Source organism: Dipteris shenzhenensis, chromosome 1, assembly GCF_047967505.1.
Source record: "Dipteris shenzhenensis isolate YYH24624 ecotype China chromosome 1, Dip_SZ_1.0, whole genome shotgun sequence".
Classification (NCBI taxonomy): Eukaryota; Viridiplantae; Streptophyta; class Polypodiopsida; order Gleicheniales; family Dipteridaceae; genus Dipteris; species Dipteris shenzhenensis.
Window position 1 is genome coordinate 38149383 of NC_141596.1, and position 23772 is coordinate 38173154.

Sequence of the window (23772 nt, forward strand, 5' to 3'; positions counted from 1 at the left end):
CGTGAAGCCGGCATAGTGCTGCCTGCACATTATAGGTGGTGAACAACATACAGGTGGCTGGCCTGGGGATGGAAGACATATCTGGTGGGGGCTGAGCTGGAGCATCATACAGTGATGTCACATATGTGTGCCATCTATCTGGATCTGTGATGGGAATCGGTGACTTCCCTGAGAGGGGGAAGAGAGGAGGAAGGAAGCAAGAGAGTGAGAGTCAGAGAGAGACACACTAGTGTGGGTGTGAAGTGAAGAGTGAGCCACACCACAAACTCACTTATGTTTTATTAGGATTAGGTTTACCCTATGACTGTCTTAAGACAGTCATAGGTGTCCTATCTTTAATTCTTTTAATTAAGGGTAGGCAATGTGCCTTTACCCCAACAACCTCCCACCTAAAGGCCAATGTGCCTAAAGGGGAGAAAAGAATAAAAATTACAGCAATATACAGTTACTGTATACTAGACCATAAAGTAAGAATGGTCTCATCCTAATCCCATGATGTGGCGGCAATGTGCAAACCGCTCTGTAGGCAAGCTCTTAGTGAGCAAATCTGCAGGATTATCATCAGTATGTACTTTCACAAGCTCAAGACGCTTGTCTTCCAGCACCTCCCTGATGAAATGATATTTCACTTCTATGTGCTTGGTCTTCTGATGAAAGACCGGATTCTTTGCCAACATGATAGCACTCTGACTATCACAATGCAAAACTGGCATGTCACCTGTAATGCCCAAATCTCCCACCAGCCGAGTAAGCCATATTGCTTCCTTGCAAGCCTCAGTGGCTGCAACATATTCAGCTTCTGTGGTTGACAGTGCAACGCATTTCTGCAACCGAGACACCCATGATATAGCACCTCCTGCAAATGTGAAAATATAACCGGTAGTAGACTTCCGGTTATCTGCATTCCCTGCATAGTCTGAATCTGTAAAACCATGCACCAATGCATCCTTCCTACCATAGCATATGCACAAGTCTTTGGTACCTTTGAGATACCTCAAGACACCTTTCACTGCTTCCCAATGCCGCTTGCCTGGATTTGCCATATACCTGCTGATGACTCCCACCGCAAAAGCAATATCCGGACGAGTGGCAACCATGGCATACATCAAAGATCCAACTGCAGATGCATACGGAACCTTGGCCATTTCAGCCTTATCATCATCTGATCTGGGGCTGTCCTTACTGCTGAGTTTTAAATGTGGAGGCAACGGGGTACTAATGGACTTTCCCCCCTCCATTTTAAACCTCTGCAGTACTTTGTCAATATACTCTTTCTGTGACAGAAACAAAAGTCCCTTGGACCTGTCACGAGTAATACGCATGCCAAGAATATGATTTGCATCACCCAAGTCTTTCATGTCAAAAGACTTATGCAGTTGTTTCTTCAAAATCTCATGCTGAGATTTACTGGCAATAAGCATGTCATCCACATATAGAATGAGTAGCATCAAACTGCCATCTTTTGCCCGTTTGGTGTATAAGCAATGATCTGTCTCACACCGATGATACCCTTGGGACTGCATGAAGGCATCAAACTTCTTGTACCATTCTCTTGGCGCCTGCTTGAGTCCATACAAGCTCCTTTTGAGCTTACACACAAGCTGCTCTTTCCCTTTAACAGCATATCCCTCTGGCTGACTCATATAGATCTCATCATGGAGATCTCCGTGAAGAAAAGCTGTCTTCACATCCATCTGACATAAATCCATGTCATCATGAGCAACAAGAGCCAACACTGCTCTCAAAGTAGTCATCTTGACTACAGGGGAAAAAATCTCATCAAAGTCAATGCCCTTCTCCTGCTTAAATCCCTTGGCAACCAATCTGGCCTTATACCGAGGTAAAGCATTTGAATCCACTTTGACTTTGTAAACCCACTTGCATGGCAAAACCTTTCTGCCTGCAGGTAACTGCACCAAGTCCCATGTATCATTCTGAAGTAGGGAGTCCATTTCTGACTGCATTGCTTTCTCCCACTTCTTTTTCTCTGCTCTTCCCATAGCTTCCTTGAAGCTGGAAGGCTCACCACAATCTGTCAGCATGATAAAATCAGCCACATTATTGGCTCCTGGAACAAACCTGGCAGGAGGCCGTTGTGCACGGGAGCTCCTCCTAACAAAATGTTCCGGATTAGGCTGCTGTCCAGCCTGTTCTTCATGCATGACAGGTGGCTGTACCACCATATCTGGCTGTGCTACAGCTCCATCTGCTGGCATATCCAGTGGTACATCATTGGCAAAATTATTTGGCTGATTTCCAGCCTGTATACCCTCTTGAACAGGGTGATCTGCAGCAGGCTGCTGCTGCATATAAATGGGCATTCTTTGCTGTCCAACATCATCATAAATAACCCTCCTGTATTCCACAGGTTGCACGGGTTCCTTGTGTACACTATCTTCTTTAAAGATGACATCATTGCTGCGTATAATCTTCCGTTTAACGGGATCCCATAACCTGTACCCCATTTCACCTTCGTCACCATATCCCATAAAGATGCATCTGATAGACTTTGGATCCAGTTTGGTGCGTAGATCTTTGCGTACATGAGCAAAGCACTCGCAGCCAAATACCCGTAAGTGCTTATATGAGGGTGGCTTGCCAGACCACACCTCCTCTGGCACTTTCAACTCCAAAGCCTTATTTGGTGACCTGTTAATAATGTGAACTGCTGTTTGCACGGCTTCTGGCTAAAAGCCATGGGGTAATGCAGCATAAGACAACATACATCGAACCTTCTCCTGAATAGTTCGATTCATCCGCTCACTTGCACCATTTTGAGATGCATTATGAGGGGCTGTGAGTTCCTGTTTGATGCCCTTAGCTTGGCAAAACTGCACAAAAGCATGTGACACATACTCACCCCCATTATCGGATCTGAGGCATTTCAGCCTACGACCTGTCCGATTTTCAACCTGAGCGACAAACCTCTTGAAAGCATCTAGGGCATCTCCCTTATGCTTCAAGAAATAGACCCACACCTTACGTGTGGCATCATCAATGAAAGTAATAAAATATTTGGCACCCCCTAGTGATAACTGTGGCATCTCACACAAATCAGTGTGCACTAGATCAAGTGGTGCTCTATTCTGGGGAGATCTCCTCTTATGAGGAGTCACAGAATGCTTGCCAAAAATAGAATGATCACAAGTAGGCAAATCTGAAAAAGAGAGAGGCGGCAGATAACCCAAACGTGACAGTTCTTGCAATCCTTTAACAGACATGTGTCCCAACCGGCTATGCCACAATGAAACCTTTGGCAGCTCGGTTATGGCAACAACATGATTACCCACACTGGAAACATAAAGAGGGTACAAGGTATCACTCTTAAAACCCTCAGCCACTACAGTCTGGCCATCAGTAATCACCCATTTGGAATCCCCAAATGTGGTGTGGTAACCACTGTCATCTAATAAGCCAGTGCTAATCAGATTTTTCTTGATTTGCGGCACATGGCGAACACCATCAAGCATAAATGACTGTCCATCAGGAAATACTATCTGTATACTGCCAATCCCTGCAACCTGACATGCATAGTTGTTCCCAAGATGAACAACTCCATGAGTACCTGTGTAGGAAGTAAACCACTCCCTATGAGGTGTAACATGAAAAGAAGCACCTGAATCCAAGAGCCAGGTGTGCATGTCATGGCCATCAATAACCAAAGCATGTGCTATTACAGCAGAAGAGCATAAAACATCATGTATGTCACTGTCACTGTCCTTTGCTGCAACATTCACTGCATCCAAGTCATCTGCCTTGGCCTTGCCTTTGCCTTTGCTTGCATTTCCTGCATCCTTTGTTTCAGCCTTCTTGGCTTTCTGATCCCGTATGAACTTGAAGCACTTAGACTTCACATGTCCCTTCTTGCCACAATAAAAGCATTCAATGTCCTTTTTGCCACGGGACTGACTACGGGATTTGGACTTACTAGCAGATCTCCCCTTCTGCTGAGTCCTGCCTCTGTCCTGTACCTGCAAAGCACTTGAAGACTTGCTGCCCGCATTATTCTTCCTGCTCATCTCCTCCATAAGAAGAGAGCTCTCTATATCAGCATAAATAAGAGTGGCATTTGAGTTTGACAGGGTGGTCTTGAAAGTGTCCCAACTCTCAGGAAGAGTACACAACAAGAAAGTAGCCTTGAACTCCTCATCAAGGTTCAACCCCTGTGCAATCAGCTGTGTAAAGATAGCATTGAACTCACTCAAGTGTGAGGTCATAGCTGTACCTTCCTTCATGCGAAGATCAACCAGCTTCTTCAACCAATAGACCTTACTGGCTGAACTCTTTTGGGCATATAATTCCTCTAGTCTTTGCCATAGACCATAAGAGGTCTTTTCAGCCTGTACATTGAACACAAGAGTGTCTGAAATAGTAAGCATGATAGCTGCCCTCGCGGACAAATCAAGCTCTTCCCAGTCATCAGCTGCCATATCAGATGGCTTGACACCCTTTACCCTTATGGGCTTAGCAATCTTCTTTAACAGAAGAACATTCAAGCACTGTTCTGCCCATAATGCATAGTTATGTGCTCCTTCCAGTTTCTTTATGTTCAGAATTGAAGAATCACCTCCTCCTGATGCCATATCAGATGAGGAAAGTACCTGACTCCCTGGAAGTAAAAAAAAGACTGAATAAAAAGTTCTGATTTCTCAGAAAAGCCTGCTCTATTCAAGAGCCAGAAGCACTCTCAAAGGTGCTGTTTTTACTGTCAGTAAAATCTGCAGCAAAACAGTAAATGTCCCTGCAAATACTGTACCTTCTGACAAACTGTTCTGAGCTCAAGGAGGCATAAAAAAAACAGTAATTTCAGACTGCTGCTGATGCTCAACAAGAGCTTAACAGTGCATAATTATCTGACAAAACCACCAACACTGCTGTAAACACTGCTGTACTGATCACTTCTCCCACCTCAGATGAGGTATGTCACTGACTCAAATTGCAGAAACCACTTGACAAACACCCCAAAAACAGGAAATGACCCTTCAGCCTGTCACAAAACCTGCAACAGTAAATGGGATAAATCCCAAGCAATCACCCTTATACCAAGGGGAGAAAATGCATCTGAAGATCTCTGTTGGTAACCCAAATGCTATCAAACAAAGTCTGGGCAAAAGCCCCTTGATCTGACACCTGAATCAAGTGGAGAACACCTCAACACTGAGGTAGCATGCAAAATGAAATCTCTCTGATACTTGTACCTGACAATGTGTAATGCATAGACTGCCCCTGTGTACTCGGTAACAACACAACTCACAACGTACAGACACCAAGAAGAAAATCTTTTGAGCACTGTCAACGATGGGCAGTTAGGGACCGAGTAAACTCGATGCGCCCTGACCAAGCGTGGCTCAACTGAGATTTTCAAAGTGCGTACAAAGAATGTGACCTGCAACAAATGTCACCAAATGCACTGCGGAAATAAAGCAAATGTATGCTCCCTGGCTACACACTGCCTCAAGGCATATACTGCATACACATCCAGGCAAAAGCCCTTTGATAAGATCACCCAAAACTGAGAATTTCACTCAGTAAATGCATAGAAACTCCTACTGTACTGCTGTCCTTCTTGCAGCACGCGCTTCCCCCCAAAAAAAAAATGAGACTTTGCAGCAAAAAACAACCAAGTCCTGCTGTTTCTGTACCCTGCTGGTTCGACGCCAACCCCTGTGTATCTGCAGACGGACTGTCGTCCGTACCTGGGACAGTCTGTCGTCCGTACCTGTGTACGGCTGTCCGTACGACTGTACGGACAGTCCGTACAGCTGATGTAAGAGCTACTGTACTGCAGCAGGCTGGCGACGCCCACGCTCTCCTCAAAGACCTAGCAGCTAGTAGCAGCTGCTATGAAGCAGCTGGCTGCCTGCTGGATGCGGTGCCTCGAGCTGCAGCTAGCAGCTCTTGTGCACGAATATCTTCGATCAGCGACCAGCTCCGCCCGTGACAAAAATCTGCAGATCTGCCGTACGAATGCGATACACCTAGAGGTGACACCGCGAAAATGCACCGCGTAGAAGACCTGCAGCCCGCGACCGCCGTATCCACGTGAAAACGCGCCGCCGTACGAAATCGCCCTGGTCCGTACAGTCGTACGGACGGCGTACGGCAGTACGGAACTGTCCGTACGTCCGTACGGTATGGGTGAGGTTGAGGGAGAGTGAGAGACAGCTCGATGGCTCTGATACCAGTTGAGAGGGGGAAGAGAGGAGGAAGGAAGCAAGAGAGTGAGAGTCAGAGAGAGACACACTAGTGTGGGTGTGAAGTGAAGAGTGAGCCACACCACAAACTCACTTATGTTTTATTAGGATTAGGTTTACCCTATGACTGTCTTAAGATAGTCATAGGTGTCCTATCTTTAATTCTTTTAATTAAGGGTAGGCAATGTGCCTTTACCCCAACATTCCCCTCAGTCTGAAGTTACCATGCAATGGTTGGATCTCCCCCTGGAAAAGAGTGAACTACCTCAGCCATTCTATGTGAAAGGAATCTTACGTCGTGTCAGATGCCTTGAGATCTGTTGTGCCTCCGATCTCGTCATGTGGCCCAAAGCCTAGTCCTGCATGAGGTGGGATGTCAGCTCTCTGCACTCATGATCAAACCATGGGTTTTGTGGCATCTTCTCGGTGGGGGGGTGTGCTGTAGAGTGGGTCGTGGGAAAGGATCTAATGGCTACATCCTGAACCAGTGAAACAAGTGTGTCGGAAGAGTGAGTGAGGTCTGCATCATCTCTGAAGTGAGTCGCTAGCTCGTGTTACAGGTGGCTCATGTATACTGCATCAAGAGCATGGTCAAAGTGTACTCGGATCTGGGGGGGTGCCAAGGGATCATGCCCTATGTTTGGTAGTGCGGTCATGATACTGAAGGACAAGTATGAGTGGTCTGCACTGAGTGGGAGGGGGTGAACTGTGAGGTCATGTACCCTCTTCACAAAAGCTGTAGAGCCCAACAATTTGTCCACTGTGCTACTGCCACCTCCATATGGGGAGCAGGTAAGTCCCCTGGATAACGGCCATCTGTGGAAGCCATTATATATAATCAGGTCGTGGATGGTTCCCATCTCAAGTAAGTGTCTCCCATACCCTGTCACATGTGGTGCATCATCTGAGAGCCTCGTTATTCTGAAATCTGGTGGGTCCATCTCTCGGACTTTGAGAGAATCCATCTCAAATTCTAGCAAGCCCACCTGCCTATCAACTATATATGCATTGAATTCGCCTAAGAGTAGGACACCCCGTCTAGAGAACTCCATGATGTCATCATAAATGTGTTTCCATCAATATCTACCTTTGCTGCCCCCAAGCATCTTCTGTAAGTTTTCAATATCACCGTCATGCATTTTGGAGATGTCCCTCATGGGATCAATGCATGTTTTGACATGCTCCCCACTTATTTTCTGTGCGCTTGCCCAAATGGTACTTTTCTCCCTTTGTTTTTCTGTCAGGTGAACGATCCATACTGGACATTTAGCCCTGCGTTTCCCCCTCTTGAATATTGTGCTAGAATAGACTCTGTGATAGTAGTATAGTCTGAATTTTCAAACTTCTGAAGATCTGAAAATCTGAATACTCACCTCAGGTTCTTTCGCCGCTCTTTCAGGATTCAAAATTTGAAATTTCAAATTTGAATATGCTGAGCTTGTGTGAAGTCTGCATACCCATGTCACTTCTCCTGTTGTTCCTTCAGATTTGGCTAGTCTTTCACAGCTCCAATGATGATATTGCAGGTCTTTCTTGATTCAGGAGGCTGGGTGTCTTGTGGGCTTGCTGCGCAGCCCAAGTTGGAGGGAAGCTCCAATGTGTGTTGGAGGCCCGTTGCGCAATAGCATCAGCCCCTAAAGGGGGGCCTGGGCAGTCGACAGCAGCAGCCCTTATGGGGGCCTGGTACAGCAGGCAGTCAGAGCAGCAGCAGCCCTTAGGGGGGGCTTGGTACAGGCCTGGCCATATGGCAGCCTGTCGGAAGCAGCAATAGCCCTTATAGAGAGAGAGAGAGAGAGAGAGAGAGATGGATGTATGCATGTGTGTTTAACCGTGAAAGGGTGCCTCGTCTCCCATCTGAAAGCATCATTTTTACTGGGCAATAGAGTGCTCATTTAAACTTGAGATTACTATTTTGAGGCTGGTCTTCACTCATGAATCAGAGTTTAATTCCTTTCTGTAGTAAACTCGAGCATAATACCTTTTTGTGATACTGTTATTTTCTTTCCCACCAGGTGCTCTCCATGAAGCTCGTGGCCAGGTAAAGGAAGCTGCTGTTGCTTATAACAATGCAATTGCAGTTGACCCAGACCATGTTCCAAGCAAGGTTTCAATAGGAGCATTACATCGACGAAGTGGTGGAAATTTCTTACCTGTTGCTAGAAGTTTCTTGACTGATGCGCTTCATCTGGAGCCAACAAATCATACTGCTTGGTACAACCTAGGGATGGTACACAAGATTGGAGGGAAGGCTTCTGATGCTGCAGATTGTTTTCAAGCGGCTTTCATGCTGGAACAGTCAACTCCTGTGGAAAGCTTTAGCTCACTTTCATAGTGTACCTGCACTTGCCCATGTTAAGAAATGGTGCAGTAGGCCTTTGTTAGAACAACATAGGCTTCCCTGTGCCTCATTATTTTTTGCATCAATGTAATTACTTGAGTTGACGCACATTGGAATTTTTTAGGATGGTTGGCTATATATCATCCCCTTTTCAAATATGCTATGACAAGATGTTTGGTTCTTGTCCAAAATATTGAGTTTATGGCACTGTCATTTTTCTTTTGTAACTCCTGATCTATGGGCGTGGGATAGAAGCGAGTCCAGTATCTGAACCACATATTGGGTGAGAAATAAAATTCTAGTCCTTTTGTTGTGGGTAAGGTGAACATGTTAATGCTTATTCAAAAGTCCGGTCCTTTTGTTGTTGATTTATTGTTCACTGTAGAACATAATAGCAGACTGTGTTCCAGCACGTTGTCACATGCATTGTAGTCGTCGGTATATGGGCCCTTTGGAGGCATGAGTGTCCATTATGTGATCTCCAGCTGCCACATAGGACATATACAAATGTGGGTTGTATTTCTCCGAAATTGACTACCAAGAGATACCCTTGTTCAAGTTCCAGGGAACCAGGATAGAGCTGTAAACTAAATTATGTGAAGTAATGTCGGTTGATGAGGCCAACCAGCTTGTTTGGTCTGCCAATTTGTTGTTCAACAAGCCCAGATGGCTTAGATGCTAAAAACAAACTCCAAACACTTCAAAACCAACCCTGGTATAAAATTTCAGCAACTAGAAGACCTGGTAGGGTGATTGTAATTTTTTTTAGGAACCCCTGGGTCAAATCACAGCAGATTCTGGACCTCTTGATGAATTCGCAGCAGGGTCTTGGCCTCCGGGAACATTGGGGGATGCTGGAAACCCTTATCGCAGCAGCTTGACAACCTTCTGGGGCTGGAATGCAAATCCCAACAGGTTCTCTCTGTGGACAGCTCACACATACAAATTGGAGAGGAATCTCATGCTGAAATCAATCGCACCACAGAGGGAGGGCGTGGAGGAACAGAAAGAATGATTTATATCAAGAGAAGGCGACTAGGAGAGAGAGATCAAGACAATACACAACACTAGGGCCTAGAAGTAAGGGATGGACTGCCCCAAAGGTCTTTATTGCAATAGAAATAAACTTTGTACAAGTGGCTTTGTGAAGAGCGTGAAGTTGAGTATAACTCTTGAATGAATCTAGGAGCTTTGAGGCCCTTCTTTTATAGACTTGGCCTAGCTGTAGGCTAGACTCGCTTTTCTAAAGATAAAACCCGCTTTTCGCCACTTGTTCCATCATGTTTGAGCCTTTTAGTACCCTTCCAAGTCCTACACACATTAAAGGTTAGCAAAATGCATGCATTAGTAATTCTTGGACAAATCCTAGTCGCTTGTGAGTGTCCCCACAGTTCTCTTTTACCAATGCAAAGCAAAAGTAAAACAATAAAACTTATTCTTAGCTAACCAAAGTTAACATTCTTTGATCGAAGTCAATTTGAATAAAAAGTGCAAAACTTGAGGATATTTTGTAAACAAGTCCTCATCTACCCACTCGCCATCAAGTGTCGAATAGTTCTTAAACTTGACAAATGGGTGACCTTGCCTTTGGGTCCTTTCTTTTCTGCGTGATAGACAATTTGTTGTTGTTGGAGGATCTCCTTTATCTCTTCCACCTCTAGTGTCTCTTCTTAAATTGGATTTGTGGGCTTTGGTCCTTGGTAGTTCTTGAGAAGGCTCACATGAAAAGCATTGTGAATCTTCTAGGTCTCGGGTAACTCAAGGCGTTTTGCGACTTCATTTTTAGGCTCAATGACTCGGAAGGGCCCATAATATCTAGGAGAGAACTTAGGGTATACTTTTCTTTTCCCTTCATCTTCCAAAGACGTGCTCTTCCAAACTTAAGTAATGCCCAGTCTCCTTGGTCATTCCTCTCTCTCTCTCTCTCTCTCTCTCTCCTCTGCTTATCTACAACCTTCTTTCGCTTTTGTTGAGATCTTTTAATTGTTGCCTGAACTTGAGAAAAAGCCTATGCCCAAGCCTCGAACACACCAATTAGTTGCAAATATTTGGTCTTTGTTAGGAGGATAGGTGGTAGAATCATCTTTTCATAAATAACTTCAAATGGGGATTTTCTTGTTGAGCTGTGAATAGTGTTATTGTACGCAAACCACAAGAGGAAGATACATTTTCCATTCAGCTTTTTGTTTGGACACATAGCACTTTATAAGATCTAATACCGTAGAATTGGCATTTTCACTTTGTCCAAAAGTGGTTTGGAAAGCTGTCTTATGAACATCGTGGGATGGATCCTTATTTCAAATCACTGCGGCTGAAGATCATGGCCCCTTTTAGTTTGTCCAATATATTGTCTATGCGAGGGATTGGAAACCTATTCTTGACTGTCATTTTGTTGAGGGCGATAGGAGCCATCCTTCTTTTGAATGAGGAGCACAGGTGAGAAAAAAGTAGAGGAACTGGATCGGATGAGTCCCTTAGAAAGTAGATTTTGTACTGTGCCACGATTTCTTCAATCTGTGTTGCCCTTGCTCGATAAGGTGACTGATTCGGAGGCTCACTTGTTGGAATGAGCTCTATGATATGATCTTACGGTCACTTAGGAGGAAGCTCTCCTGAAAGAGAATCTAAGAAACAATCCTAGAAAGAATCAAGAAACTAAATTTTTTATTTTTCAACAGGATTCACTTCCACTTGGAGGTTCACCCTCTCTCTCTCTCTCTCTCTCTCTCTCGTACGGAAACAAAGTACACGGAAATAGCTGATTTTATTGATTTAGCAATAGAAATACTAGATATAATTGGGATTGTCATGCCTCTTCCTTTGGGCAAAAGCTTGTGCTCCTTGTTCCTGTGCATGAAATGTAAAGTTCTTGCCTTGATGTCAAGATTTACTTCCTTTCTGTGGAACTACGGCATACTGAAAATGACATCATGTTGGGTGAAACATAGAACTCCTCGTGATCCACATAGTCCCGGATATGAATTCTGAGCTTTCCAATCAATGGAGTTACTTTAAGTCGATTTCCTTCAAAAACACGTTTTGCATCTAGAGCTGGTCCCAACTCTTCAGTCTTGATTCCTAGCCTCAAAGCTAGGTCTTTTTATGCGAAATTGTATGTAGCTCCTGGATCAAATAAGATCACATAATTCTGGTTTCTTATTTAACCCCATGAGAGGAAAAGTTCTCGAGCTTCTAGATTAAAGCTCTTCCCAACATATCTGAGACTCCTCCATGGTGAAAACTTCAACTTTACTTTATGAGGCTTCAATGGACCCCTTGGCTTCTGAAACTAGAGCTGCCTTCATCATTGAACTGTCATGGTCATGTTTCTTTTGAAGGTGTCTCCATCTTTGTCTTTTGAGGCAGCCATTGTCTGTAGCAAATCTTTCTTCATTTCTTCAACCACTAGGGCTGAGTGCATCAGATCTCACAGCTTTGTCTTGCTTTCAATGCTCACATTGGAACAAATACTGGTACTTCTGCATCTTTGACTTTTTTGAAATTTCCTTGAAGGGAGTATGTTGGAGGTATGCTGAAAGGAACTTCTAATTGTAAATCTTGAACGTATTTGTGGTTGTCATGGATACACTCTCCTAGGTTGTATGAACATCTTCATAAATTTTTTTTGGCAAGAATTGCTCGAAAAACCGCTTCTTAAAACTTTTCCACTTCTTGGTTGCTTCATCCACCACTAGAAGAGCTCCCCATCGTGATTTCTCATGATAGTGTCCTGTCCGGAAAGCAATTTCAAACTATCGGATGGAGTCCAAAGCTTTCTCACTTGCCCTATACTTTTCGTTAAAAGTAGCGAATTTGACGGACTTGCCTACTTTGAAGTCCTTTCGTCTTATTCTAGTCTTTCTACTTTTATGCCCATGAGAAGAATGCTCTCAGGATGTAGAGGAGTAGGAAGAAGAAGAACAAGAAGAAGAAGAAGAAGAAGAAGGGTGGTTGGAGCTGGGAGATATCCGTCGGTGCTTTTTGCTTGGTCTTCCATGAGGCTTTGGAGTCCTTCCTCTTTTCTTTGAATTTGAATATCTTTGAGCTGAACAGGAACTTTGGAATGCGTTCTAGAGGCATGATGTTGCCTAGGAGATTCTTTAGAAACTGAGGGAGATTTATGACCAATTTTTTCTCTGTGGGAAGAAGGAACGTGCTAAGGCATCATCTCCTTGAACAATTGCTCAAATCGAGGTATCTTTCTCAGAGACTAGAACTCTTGGATTAATTGTTCCAGGAGGCGAAGACCCCGCTGCTACGAATTAATCAAGAGGCTTAGAATCTGCAACGATTTGTCCAGTGGTTCCAGATTTGATTGGGATCAACCTACTAGGGCTTCTAGTTGTTGCTGTAATCTCACACCAAAGGTTGTCTTTGCAGTGCCTGGAGTTTTTTTTTAGTAGTATCAGAGCACGATCTTGCCACTTTACTTGGTTGCAACGATCCAAATAATTCTCTATTTGAACCAAGATAGTAGTGATTTCAAAGGATTCTCAAATGGATGCAATACAAAATTACAGTATATGGTAACTCGAGCTTAATTGTGATGAGCTCAAGCTAGGCCAGGACCTTGCTTGCAAACTAATCAAGTGGTTGAATCATACAATCAAAAGCCACTCACACCTCCCCATCCGATAAGTACTTGTTTGAATAACACACCTAGGACCGTGTTTTTTTATGGTAGTGCATGACACTAAGGCAAAAAACGGTGTTTTATGCTTGATCGACAATGCAAAGCATATCCGATGGACACAATACTTTGCACACACCTTCCAATAGAGGGAATTGACTTACATGCAAAGTGGCATTCCCATCGCATAAGTACTTGATCGGATAACACACCTAGCAGCGTGTTTTTTTACGGATGTGCATGACACTAAGGCAAAAATTGGTATTTAATGCTCAATCGACCATCCAAAGCATATCCGATGGGCGCAATACTTTTCCCACACCTTAACATAGGTGTTATTAAAATGTTCTCAAAGAGGTACACCCATCTGATAAATACTTGGTCAGATAACATACCTAAGGGCGTGTTTTTTTTGCGGATGTACATATCACTATCGGAAAAACGTTGTATAATGCGTGATCGACCATGCAAAGCATATCGGATGGTGACAATACTTTGCATGCACCTCAACCTAGTTAAAATGGGCTTGCGTGCAAAGTGGAGCCCCCATCTGAGAAGTACTTGTTTGAATAACACACCTAGGACCATGTTTTTTTTTGGTTGTGCATGACACTAAGGCAAAAAGAGGTAGTCAATAGAGCGAGCGAGAAAAAGCGAGCGGGCCCAATGAAGCGAGCGATTTTTTTACAATTCCTCCGATGAGAACAAATTTGAAACCAAACTTACTATAGCAAGATGTTGTCATAATAAGCATACCAATAATCAGACTTACAATCCACCCTATCTTTCACTTGAAGAACATAAACTAATTACCAAACTCATAACATAGATGACTGTTGAAATACCACTTCACCTTCAAAATGCACTAGACCAAAACTTTCCAAATGTGTCCATGGTTCACCTCAACAATTATCAGTCTATGAACAAAATGGTGTTTTAAACCATTTTCTAATCCCCCTGACATTCATCATCAAGAAAGTAGTTGCGCGCATGTGGTTTATCTAATTGGCACTCATCATATCTCTTGTCAGCGGTCATGAATCTTGCCATTTTTTCTGCATAGCATGGTAACAAACTACAACAAAACATACATTTCAAAGGAAAGTAAGTCAAAGTGGAACAATGAAAATAATTTCCAATAAGAAGAACTTGCCATCCTTATGCGTTATACAAAAGACAATTTGGTACCAACAAAAAGCAGAAAAAATCAATTGCTAGATCAAGGCCTTACAAACACTATCCAAAGCATCAAATTTTGTACTTTTTTGATTCAAAGGCACCCGTAAATATTTACTATCTACCATATTATAAAGATGCTAAATAACACTTTCAAAGTCCTCAATTTTAGCATTCAAAATATTTAACAAAAAAACTCAGGGCCAGTAGCATACTACTCATCAAAGGGGTTTGTGACAGGTTCCACTCTCTCTTCTTCCCCTCTTCATCATGCTCTGACCTGATCCGTTTTCCAGAATGATCTGCCACAAGTGGCTCAACAATGCTAGCCACAATACCGTTGTCTGAATCAAATGAAAAACAAGGCCTGCCAATGGCCTGACAAGCACGCATAAGAGGGGCTGTATCACAACCCATCTCTAGAACCAGCCCTCCAGGAACACAGAGAAGAGACATAATGCAACCTACAAAAAAACTACTCCTCTCTAGTCCACCTCGTGCTAGCTGAGAAGACATCGGCACAATTGTCCTTGCAGAGGGAGGTATGTGATGAGTCCAGACATCTTCACAGGGATCAATCAAAAGCTGTTGGAAAAGTGGAAAGCTCTCCTCCCAAAAAACTGTTGGATTCTTCTTTGCTCTACGTATTAGAGCTAATACTGAAGATTGCATCTGGAAACCACATGGAGAAAAACATGTATAGTATACTGACTTCAACTAGCAAGCATTATAGCATGAAAGATGGCAAACATAGCATGCATAGGACTTATCCTTCCAAACATAGCATGCATAGGACTAATGAGGAGACAGTTGTCAAAGACACATTCATCATGGAATGCAAACATAGAATGCATGGAATGGTAGCTTACCTTAACACTTTTATCATGTTCTCTACAAAATCCATGTGGAAACTTGTCATGAATGATCACACGTCTGACAACCTCCAAGCCCTGGACATATGCAAACCGTTCCATCCAACCAATACATTGTCCTGCAAGCAATTAATTTTATTTAAAACTAGTAGAATGGAAACACAAAATGTGAAATGTCAATTGTGGTATTGTGCCTTACCTGCCAAAGGACATATGCATGCCAACCAACCACTATCAGACAAAGAAGCTGATGCAACTGCAAGCCCATGCCGCACATGGTCCTCGAGCAAGACATTCCAAGTAGGAGTGGATCCTCTCTCATCAAGTGGATAGCCAGATGGAAAATCAAGCAATATAAAATCTGAAGCCCACTTCACCTTCTTACCCATCCTCTTGTAGTCCTGATCTCGACTAGCCACTGTAATAAAAAACTCATGCAAAATAGCATACTTATCATTTCTTTTAGAGTCAGCAAAGTCTTTGCCCATTGCAATGTAATCTCCAACTGTATAAGCAAACAAAGGTGTGATGCCAGGGGCCAAGGAAATGTCAGGTGACTGTGATCGATGGAACACGTATTGCTTCACAAGTCTCGAGATTGATTCTCCACCTATATGCAAAAGCAAATCAATTACAAGTAAAACTTGAGAAAATCAAACATCGCTAAGACAAGACACAACTTCTCTCTTGTCTCTACCTCACTAGCTTAGATCCGATTTGCGTTAAGCATGGAGAGTGCCAAAGAATGCACAACCGCAACCACTTCTATGGCCAGCATAGTCCTTGTCTAGGCTTGTAGCACCGGGAGGAATTTATACCAAGGATGAGAGCAAGCAGCTGAGAAGGCACAAGCACGTAGGTCGCATATGCAAGAGAATTCGACACTCTGATTTGACAATGCACAGCCAGCATGCTCATGAGATAAGATAGCGCAAGAAATGCTAGAGAGCAGTAAATAGCTTTCAAGAAATATAAACTGCGCAAAATGAACACGCTGGAGAGCCTCCCAATAAGAGCAACATAAAGACGACCAAAGCAAACCTCTATAATTGTGTAACAAGACACAGCAAGCTAGAGGAGAGGACGCCAAACTTGATGAAGGGTAGAGGAGAACCAGCTACTGAGCGATCGAGGCTGAGCTTTTGAGTAAAGATTCGTGCAAGGAATGAAGACGTCAGATTCTTCAATTTCTTCAATATCAATCTGTCTCCAGATTCGTCTCGGCTCTTCTTCCCCTCCTTTGCGACAACCCTGGATCTGCAACAAGTTGAGCAAGATCCAGTTTTGGATCTGCCATGCCCTCCGTGATGCCCATGGATCAAAAACTAGAAGGGGCAGAGGGACACGTGGTGGAAAGAGAGGAGAAGAAGAGAAGAAAAATTATGAATCTTAAAGAGGAGAAGAAGAGGAGAAGAAGAGAAGAAGAAGAAGAAGAAAAGAGAAAAGAAGAGAAGAGAGAAGAGAAGAAGAGAAGGGGGCAATACAGATCTGCCGAGCCATCCTGCCCTCGCTTCGAGCTTCGAGGGCGACCTCTCGGATGCTTTATGAGCAAGGAAACTAACCAAGCTCGAGGATAAGCAAACGCAAAATCCTCATGCCTTGTGCATCTTCATGTTCTTCTTCTTAGTCGGCCCCTTCCACATGAATAATATCATCTTATGCTGCGTGCCCACACAGCAAGACGCTCGCACTTTGCTTCAATTCAAGAACTCCATTTTCGATCCCTCCCACAGCCTCTCAACCTGGCTCATCAATCACACCTCCTCCTCCTGCTCCTCAACTCGCAACTCTTCATGCCCACCTTGGTTTGGCCTCGTTTGCCACCCTCAAAATCACCGTGTCACCGGTCTCTCCCTCTCCCACCTTGCCCTTCAAGGCATCATCCCTCCCTCGCTTGCCCAACTCCCATTCCTTCGCACTCTCAATCTGTCTATGAACGGTTTCACTGGTATCATTCCACCTCAACTCGCCAATTGCAGCGCTTTACAAACGCTCGATCTCTCTCAAAACAATCTCACAGGACGGGTCCCTAGCGAGTTGAGACTCTTGGGCAAGATGGAGCTGCTTGATCTTTCGGCAAATCTATTGGTAGGGAACATTCCGCCGACCTTGTCAAACTGCTCTGCTCTACTTCAGTTTGATCTCCACTTAAATCAGCTCTCTGGCATCATACCGCCTGAGCTTGGCTTGCTGAATGCACTGGAGAGGCTTTACCTTTCGGCAAACGCACTGACAGGGGCCATCCCGCCGACCTTGTCAAACGTGCTGCTCCCCTCGCTTTCGTTTGTATCTCTTCTTGCATGCTGTTGAATGGTGCTTTAATTGGTTGGATCTCATGTTGGCTCACTTGAACGCTCACGGCCTCGGCCTTAGCTCAGAGGTGACGACGGGCCGCATCACAGGCCCCTCGTCAAAAGTTTTCTTATTCTAACTCCCTATCCACCTTCTTGGATTTCCCATCTTCACGGGTATCCTCTGGAACTTCCCCCAGACTTGGACCCAAATCTGCGGCCCCTCCGTCGATCCTTGCCATCGTATGGCCCACATCTCCACCCTCCTTAAACTTGGACAATTTGCGGCTCTGTTTCCTGTGTCCACCCTCTCTTGGCCTCCATTCTATTCTTTGCTGCTCATCTTGGTCGGTCAGTTCCTCAACTTCAGGTGGGTGCTTCGAGAAGATCTCTAATGCTGCTTCAGCGCCTTCACAAAGCTCAAAATGGTTATCATTTTCTTTCTAGTTTTGTTCAGAGGGATTACGAGCGTCATTGTGTGCAGGGTTTATCAGCTTCTTGGAGAAGACGATGTGTATTACGGAGTGCGCTTTGGGAAAGACTACTGTGCTCAGCAACAACGACTACTGTGGGAGAAATAGTCTGCTTTGTACGAGTTCGGCTTTTCTCCAGTCTTGGATCTGCAAGTGACAACCCTCGCCTTTTCACTTTCGATAGCATATACTTACAATTACTGGTACAACCCTTTGACGATCAACATGTGAGCGTCTCGAGCGAGTTTGCTCTCCCAGTGGCCAACCCGTCGGCCGTCTCATCTCACCAAACATGCCCTTCACCAACTATGCTCGAATTGAGAAAGTGAGGTTAGAGAGGTTTGAATTGCCTCATCATGTAGAGGGTATTAGCCCTCAAAAAACCGATTGCTGAACGCAAATCTTACCGAAATAAAATAAGGATCGGTCTCGAACTTGTCGAAAGCTTTCTGACCTGCAGAAGAAGAAGAACAGCAAGGTTCAAAAATCAGCCCTTCGTAATTGCATTGCAAAATATTATGCGTGTATATACTTCCCATCAGAAACAAACTAAGCGTATGGGTTCATATATTTCATGAACCTGAACGCAAGTATGCTATAAATCCATGAGAGTATGTCCTGTAAGCCGCTCTTAGATACAGATTATCCCCTGTAATGGTTCAAAGTTGGTCTACGTTTACATTCCAATTTCTGAAATTTCATAAATCCCTCTTAAAGATTAGCATCGTCATTTTAAGCAGCTCTCCAAACACACCTGCTGTTAGTTGTAACACACACTCCATTTTCGCTGCCAAACCGAGGAAAGCCACAGCAGCTGAACTAGCATTGGATATTACTCTTACAAACTTATCGTGTCAATAGCTCTCCATGGGCTAGGGCGCCCGACGAAAAGCAATTCGAAGATCACATGAAGGGGAGGCTGATGTTTCGAGGAAGGTTACTTTCTTCTGGACTGCCTGGGGCCAACTTCCTTCCTGGACTGCCTGGGGCAGCAAAAGAGGCAGCGCGTTAACGCGCTGCCTCTTTTGCTGCCCCAGGCAGTCCAAGAAGGAAGTTGGACTGCCTTCCTGAGCAAGGTGGCTCGCTGTGGTGGCAGTCCGGAGCATGGAAGAAGGATGGAAGGTCCAACACAACTCTGCCCAAGCCCCCTCCCCATCTGCCCTTCAACGTCGTCTTCATCCCTGACTCGTTGCCCATCCTCAAAAACTCCTCCCCTTCATCTGCCCTCGCTCGCGTGCTCGCTTCTGAGCTTCTCGTCCATGGTTTCTCCCAAGTCCTCCTCTCCTTACTTCCCCATGTCTCCTGTATCCTCTCTGATGCTCTCTTGTCGTGGACTCATCCTCTCGCTGCCCAATTCAACCTCCCCTCCGCTTCCCTCTGGACCGCCGCTGCTTCCAGCTGCTCCGCCTACTGCAACATCCCCCTTCTCGCTTCCCAAGACTACCTCCCCATTCACGGTACCTGATTTGCTCGCTTTTTGCATCTTGCGATCGAAATTGTGATGCTTTTGGCAAATATAGATCCTTGATATACGTATATCTTTCTGGCCATTCGTTCCCCTGTCGCAGACTTTCTTTTGCATTTTGGGATCGAAATTGTGATGCTTTTGGAATACATCTTTGATATGGATCTTTCCCTCCAAATTTGAGCAGTTTCATTCGTGCTCCTGTCGCAGACTTTTCCGAGCAGCGTCTCATCACCTCCATCCCTGGCCTTCCACCCATTTTTCGAGTCATGGACCTTCCATCCTTCTTACAGGTCAAAAGCTGGATTCGAAGATCACATGAAGGGGAGGCTGATGTTTCGAGGAAGGTTACTTCCTTCCTGGACTGCCTGGGGCCAACTGGAATATCTGATGGCCAACTTCCTTAACGCGCTGCCTCTTTTGCTGCCCCAGGCAGTCCAACTGCCACCACAGCGAGTCACCTTGCTCTGGACTGCCTGTGATTGATCATCTTCCTTATCGTTCTCTTCTAAGCATCTATACGAACATGCTCTCCTAATTATCGTCAGCATGTATTGTCCCCGCACTAGAAGAAATTTCAAGGTTTTTTTCCCTTTTGCTCTTTTGCATTATCCCATCCAGTCGTACTCATGTACATGTAGCTGGGACATCGATTGCTCTGTTGGCCATCAGCTATGATTGCGTCGTTCGCTTTGAAAACGATTTGTTAGCACGTATTTGTACTAGTCCTTTCCTAACATTTTACACCATCGGCCAGAGATTCTCTTCTTTCCGCAAGGATGTCTGTGAAGATTGCAAGGTAGTTTCCCACGGATGAATTGCTGGAAGCATGCTTCACGTGTTCATTGTAGTGAAGCGCGACGATCGCCTGTGTTCTAAATTTCATTACTGCACGATCGATTCGTTGTTACTCATTAGGTTGTATTCAGTGAGAAAGAGGACAGAGGCGGGTAGCGAGCCACCTTGCTCCGGACTGCAACCACAGCGAGCCACCTTGCTAAGGAAGGCAATCCAACTTCCTTCCTGGACTGCCTGGGGCAGCAAAAGAGACGCGCTGCCTCTTTTGCTGCCCCAGGCAATCCAACTGCCACCACAGCGAGCAAGGTTATCCAGCTTCCTTCCTGGACTGCCTTGGGCAGCAAAAGAGGCAGCGAGTTAACATGCTGCCTCTTTTGCTGCCCCAGGCAGTCCAACTGCCACCACAGCGAGCAAGGTTATCCAGCTTCCTTCCTGGACTGCCTGGGGCAGCAATGCCCCAGGCAGTCCAACTGCCAGGGGCAGCAATGCCCCAGGCAGTCCAACTGCCACCACAACGAGCAAGGTTATCCAGCTTCCTTCTTGGACTGCCTGGGGCAGCAAAAGAGGCAGCGCGTTAACTTGAAGCAAAGTGAGCCGAAAGAGATATGAAGCAAGGTGGCTCACTGTGGTGGCAGTTGGACTGCCTGGGGCAGCAAAAGAGCGCGCTCGCTCTTTTGCTGCCCCAGGCAGTCCAACTGCCACCACAGTGAGCCACCTTGCTTCATATCTCTTTCGGCTCACTTTGCTTCATATCTTTTTCTTGCTTGCACTCTTACCGTTACGCTTGCCTCAAAAGAGAAAAGAGGAGTACTTACCTCAAAAGCTCTTTGCTCGTTGATGTTTGTTGAAGGCCGCAAGGAGGTTGATGTCGTTGAAGTTTGTTGAAAGCCACAAGCAGCTCGACGTCACGGCAAGCACCTCGGAAAGGAAGGAGTCGACATCGCTAAACTTTTGAACTATGGGAAGATGAGAGGGCAAGAATGGAAGGGGGTGGGGAGTGTTGGAGGAGTTTGAGGAGCATTTGAGGGAAGCTTCAAGGTTGGAGAGAAAGAGAGATAAAATCGCTTCAAGGCTGGAGAGAAAGAGAGATAGAATCTGACCCAACCCACCACGCCATAATATCTCCAGATTTTGCACGCGATTTTGTAGTAATGATTTTGCAGGCGATGGTCATTATTAGACAGATTTTGCAGGCGTAGCCTTTAGAGAAACGATTTTTGAGGGATTTTGCAGGCCTGGTCATTATTAGACGGTAGGAGAAGACCGCATAACTAACACCTTGTAATAGTGAGGAGAACACCATGTAATGACTCATGATGGAAATAGTAATATTGCTCGTTCATGCAAATGTGAAGTAAACTAACACATTTCGATAGTTTTCATTTTACATATGGATTTGAAGATACTACTCATTCTAACTATTGCTAGTAAAATATAGTAATTATAAATCTTTAATTTTTTTCTTGATATTTTAGTCTTTCAATACCAATATATAAATTTGAAAGTTACTTCTCTTTTTATTCATTCATTTTTATTCAATACCTTACTGAATGAAATGCATGGAGGCGTCATTCAAGTTACTATATGCATGAAGGCATCTTGTTCAAAGATTACCATTATTCTAAACAAATAAACACATATTGTTCAATAAAGACCTGCAGTTAAACGACCACCTTGGATGCTAATAGTGACATCCATTTGCATTTGACACTTACAGAGACGAACTTGCTTCTCTCCCATAATCCCTCTCAGTGGCTCTTTCAACACTTCTCTTTGCTCCATTCTCTTCGGTCTCCAACACATCTATGCCATTTCTTCTTTTGCCTCCCTACTTTCGGACCCTTTGTGTAGCTAGCTTTTCTCTTGTTCTTTGGTTGGTGTCGTCTAGTGCTACATCTTGGCTCTAGCATTTGAATCATGCCTTTCTCAGTTTTCATTTGCTTTGGAGAACACGAATCATTGACCATTCGTTTTGACACTCCTTTCCTGGAGGTTTCATTGGTGGAGCTTAAGGAACACTTTCACATTGAGAACGAGGACATTGAGCTGCATCAAGAAATCGGAATAGATGAGCTTGCCATTGTACTTCCAGTGGTGAACTTAGAGGATGGTCAGAAAGGGTTCAAGATTAGTGGTGGCCAACAATCAACCTTAAGAGTTCACATGTCCTATAAGAGAGGTACTCATGGTGACTTTATGAATCATGAACTGAATAGTGTGGTTTCACTTATAGAGAGCATGCCTTTGAATAGTTCTCTTCATGTTGCGCTCAAATCTGCAATTCGGGTGGAGAAGGTTACTGAGCTTCCTCTAACTTACGATGGATATATTGTCTTCAAATTTCCACCTATGCCTAAGGGTTCACTAATGTCTGGAATGGAACAGAATGCTGATGGTCATGTTTGGACAAAATATTCCACATGTTCGCAAGACTGCTTCAATGGTGTTGTGAGAATGAGTAGATGTTCAGGTTATTTGAGATGTTGTAATTTGGATTGTCCTTTCCTTGAACAAATGGGAATTTTAAATGATACACAATGGAAAGGAAAGCTTAGGAGACCTCCTCTACCTGGTCCCATTGATCCAGCCTTGGGGTCACTTGTGTGCAAGCATTATGATGCAATACCAGAGTGTGTTTACCTATGCAGTGCTATTATATATTATTGCTTTCCCCATGAACGAGTGAAGACAACGAGATGCGCAGTGCATGTGGGTTTCCATGACCATCCAGTTGAAAAAGGTAGAAGTCGAGCAAAGGAAATGCAAGTAGAGGATCTCATTTCAATGCGTGCTAGGTTGAATGGAAATTCCTCTTGCAAAAATATCGAGGTGTCTGTGGCACAAGACCTTGTGATGGAGATGATGCTAGCAAAGGATGGGGTTGTTGTGGAGCCGCTAGATGATCAAAAGTTCGAAGAAGTGCTTGAAACCATTACACCAATTACCCACAGAAGGAGGCTTCAGAGAGTGGTGCAGAGCACAAGAAGTGAGGCTAGAGGAGGGGATGGTGGAATGGATTCAATACTTGATTTAAAGAGGAGATGCAAATATCCATACCTACAAAGTATCCTATTTCCTGAACAATTGCAAGATGAACAACAACCACATATCTTCAAAATGTCGACCATTGGTCCAGGATCAGGAGTTGATCTAGTGAATCGCATGCGGCCTGGTGGAAGCTTGGGATCACAATGGGTTCATTTTGACCATGTGCATCGAGTGAGGGGATGGTCAACAATGGGTGCTCATGTGTATGACCCATTCATAAGGGAACTATTAACTATAGCAATATGTGAATTCAAGGTGGAGGATAACCATGCTCAAGTTTGATTCTGGGAGCTACTGAACAATACAATGGAGAAGAATGGTTTTAAAAAACCTGAATTCCATGGATTCATGGCAGATGGAGCAGGAGCAAATTGGCTGGCTGTCCGCACTGTTTACAATGGTGGACCTGAAAATGTGATGGATGGTAGAAAAAGAACTTATGTTTTCCATTGGGAGATGAGCATGGTTGAGCACACCAGACGATGCA

The 23772-nt window shown here is 44.4% G+C and overlaps 1 protein-coding gene across 6 annotated transcripts in view; it reads left to right on the top strand.

Annotated features, from left to right (window-relative positions):
- The window catches only part of LOC147905786 (protein NPG1-like), an 80350-nt gene extending 71649 nt beyond the window's left edge, over window positions 1-8701 (top strand). For 5 of the 6 annotated variants that reach the window (XM_087374603.1, XM_087374612.1, XM_087374621.1 and 2 more), the window contains one exon: window positions 8207-8701. In XM_087374603.1, coding sequence (XP_087230729.1) covers window positions 8207-8526 — 320 coding nt within the window. In that variant the 3' untranslated portion in view covers window positions 8527-8701. Of the gene's footprint in view, window positions 1-7720; window positions 8013-8206 lie in introns of those variants that run through there. The other variant, XM_087374645.1, reaches the window with a different exon arrangement.
- Window positions 8702-23772: the final 15071 nt, after the last annotated feature.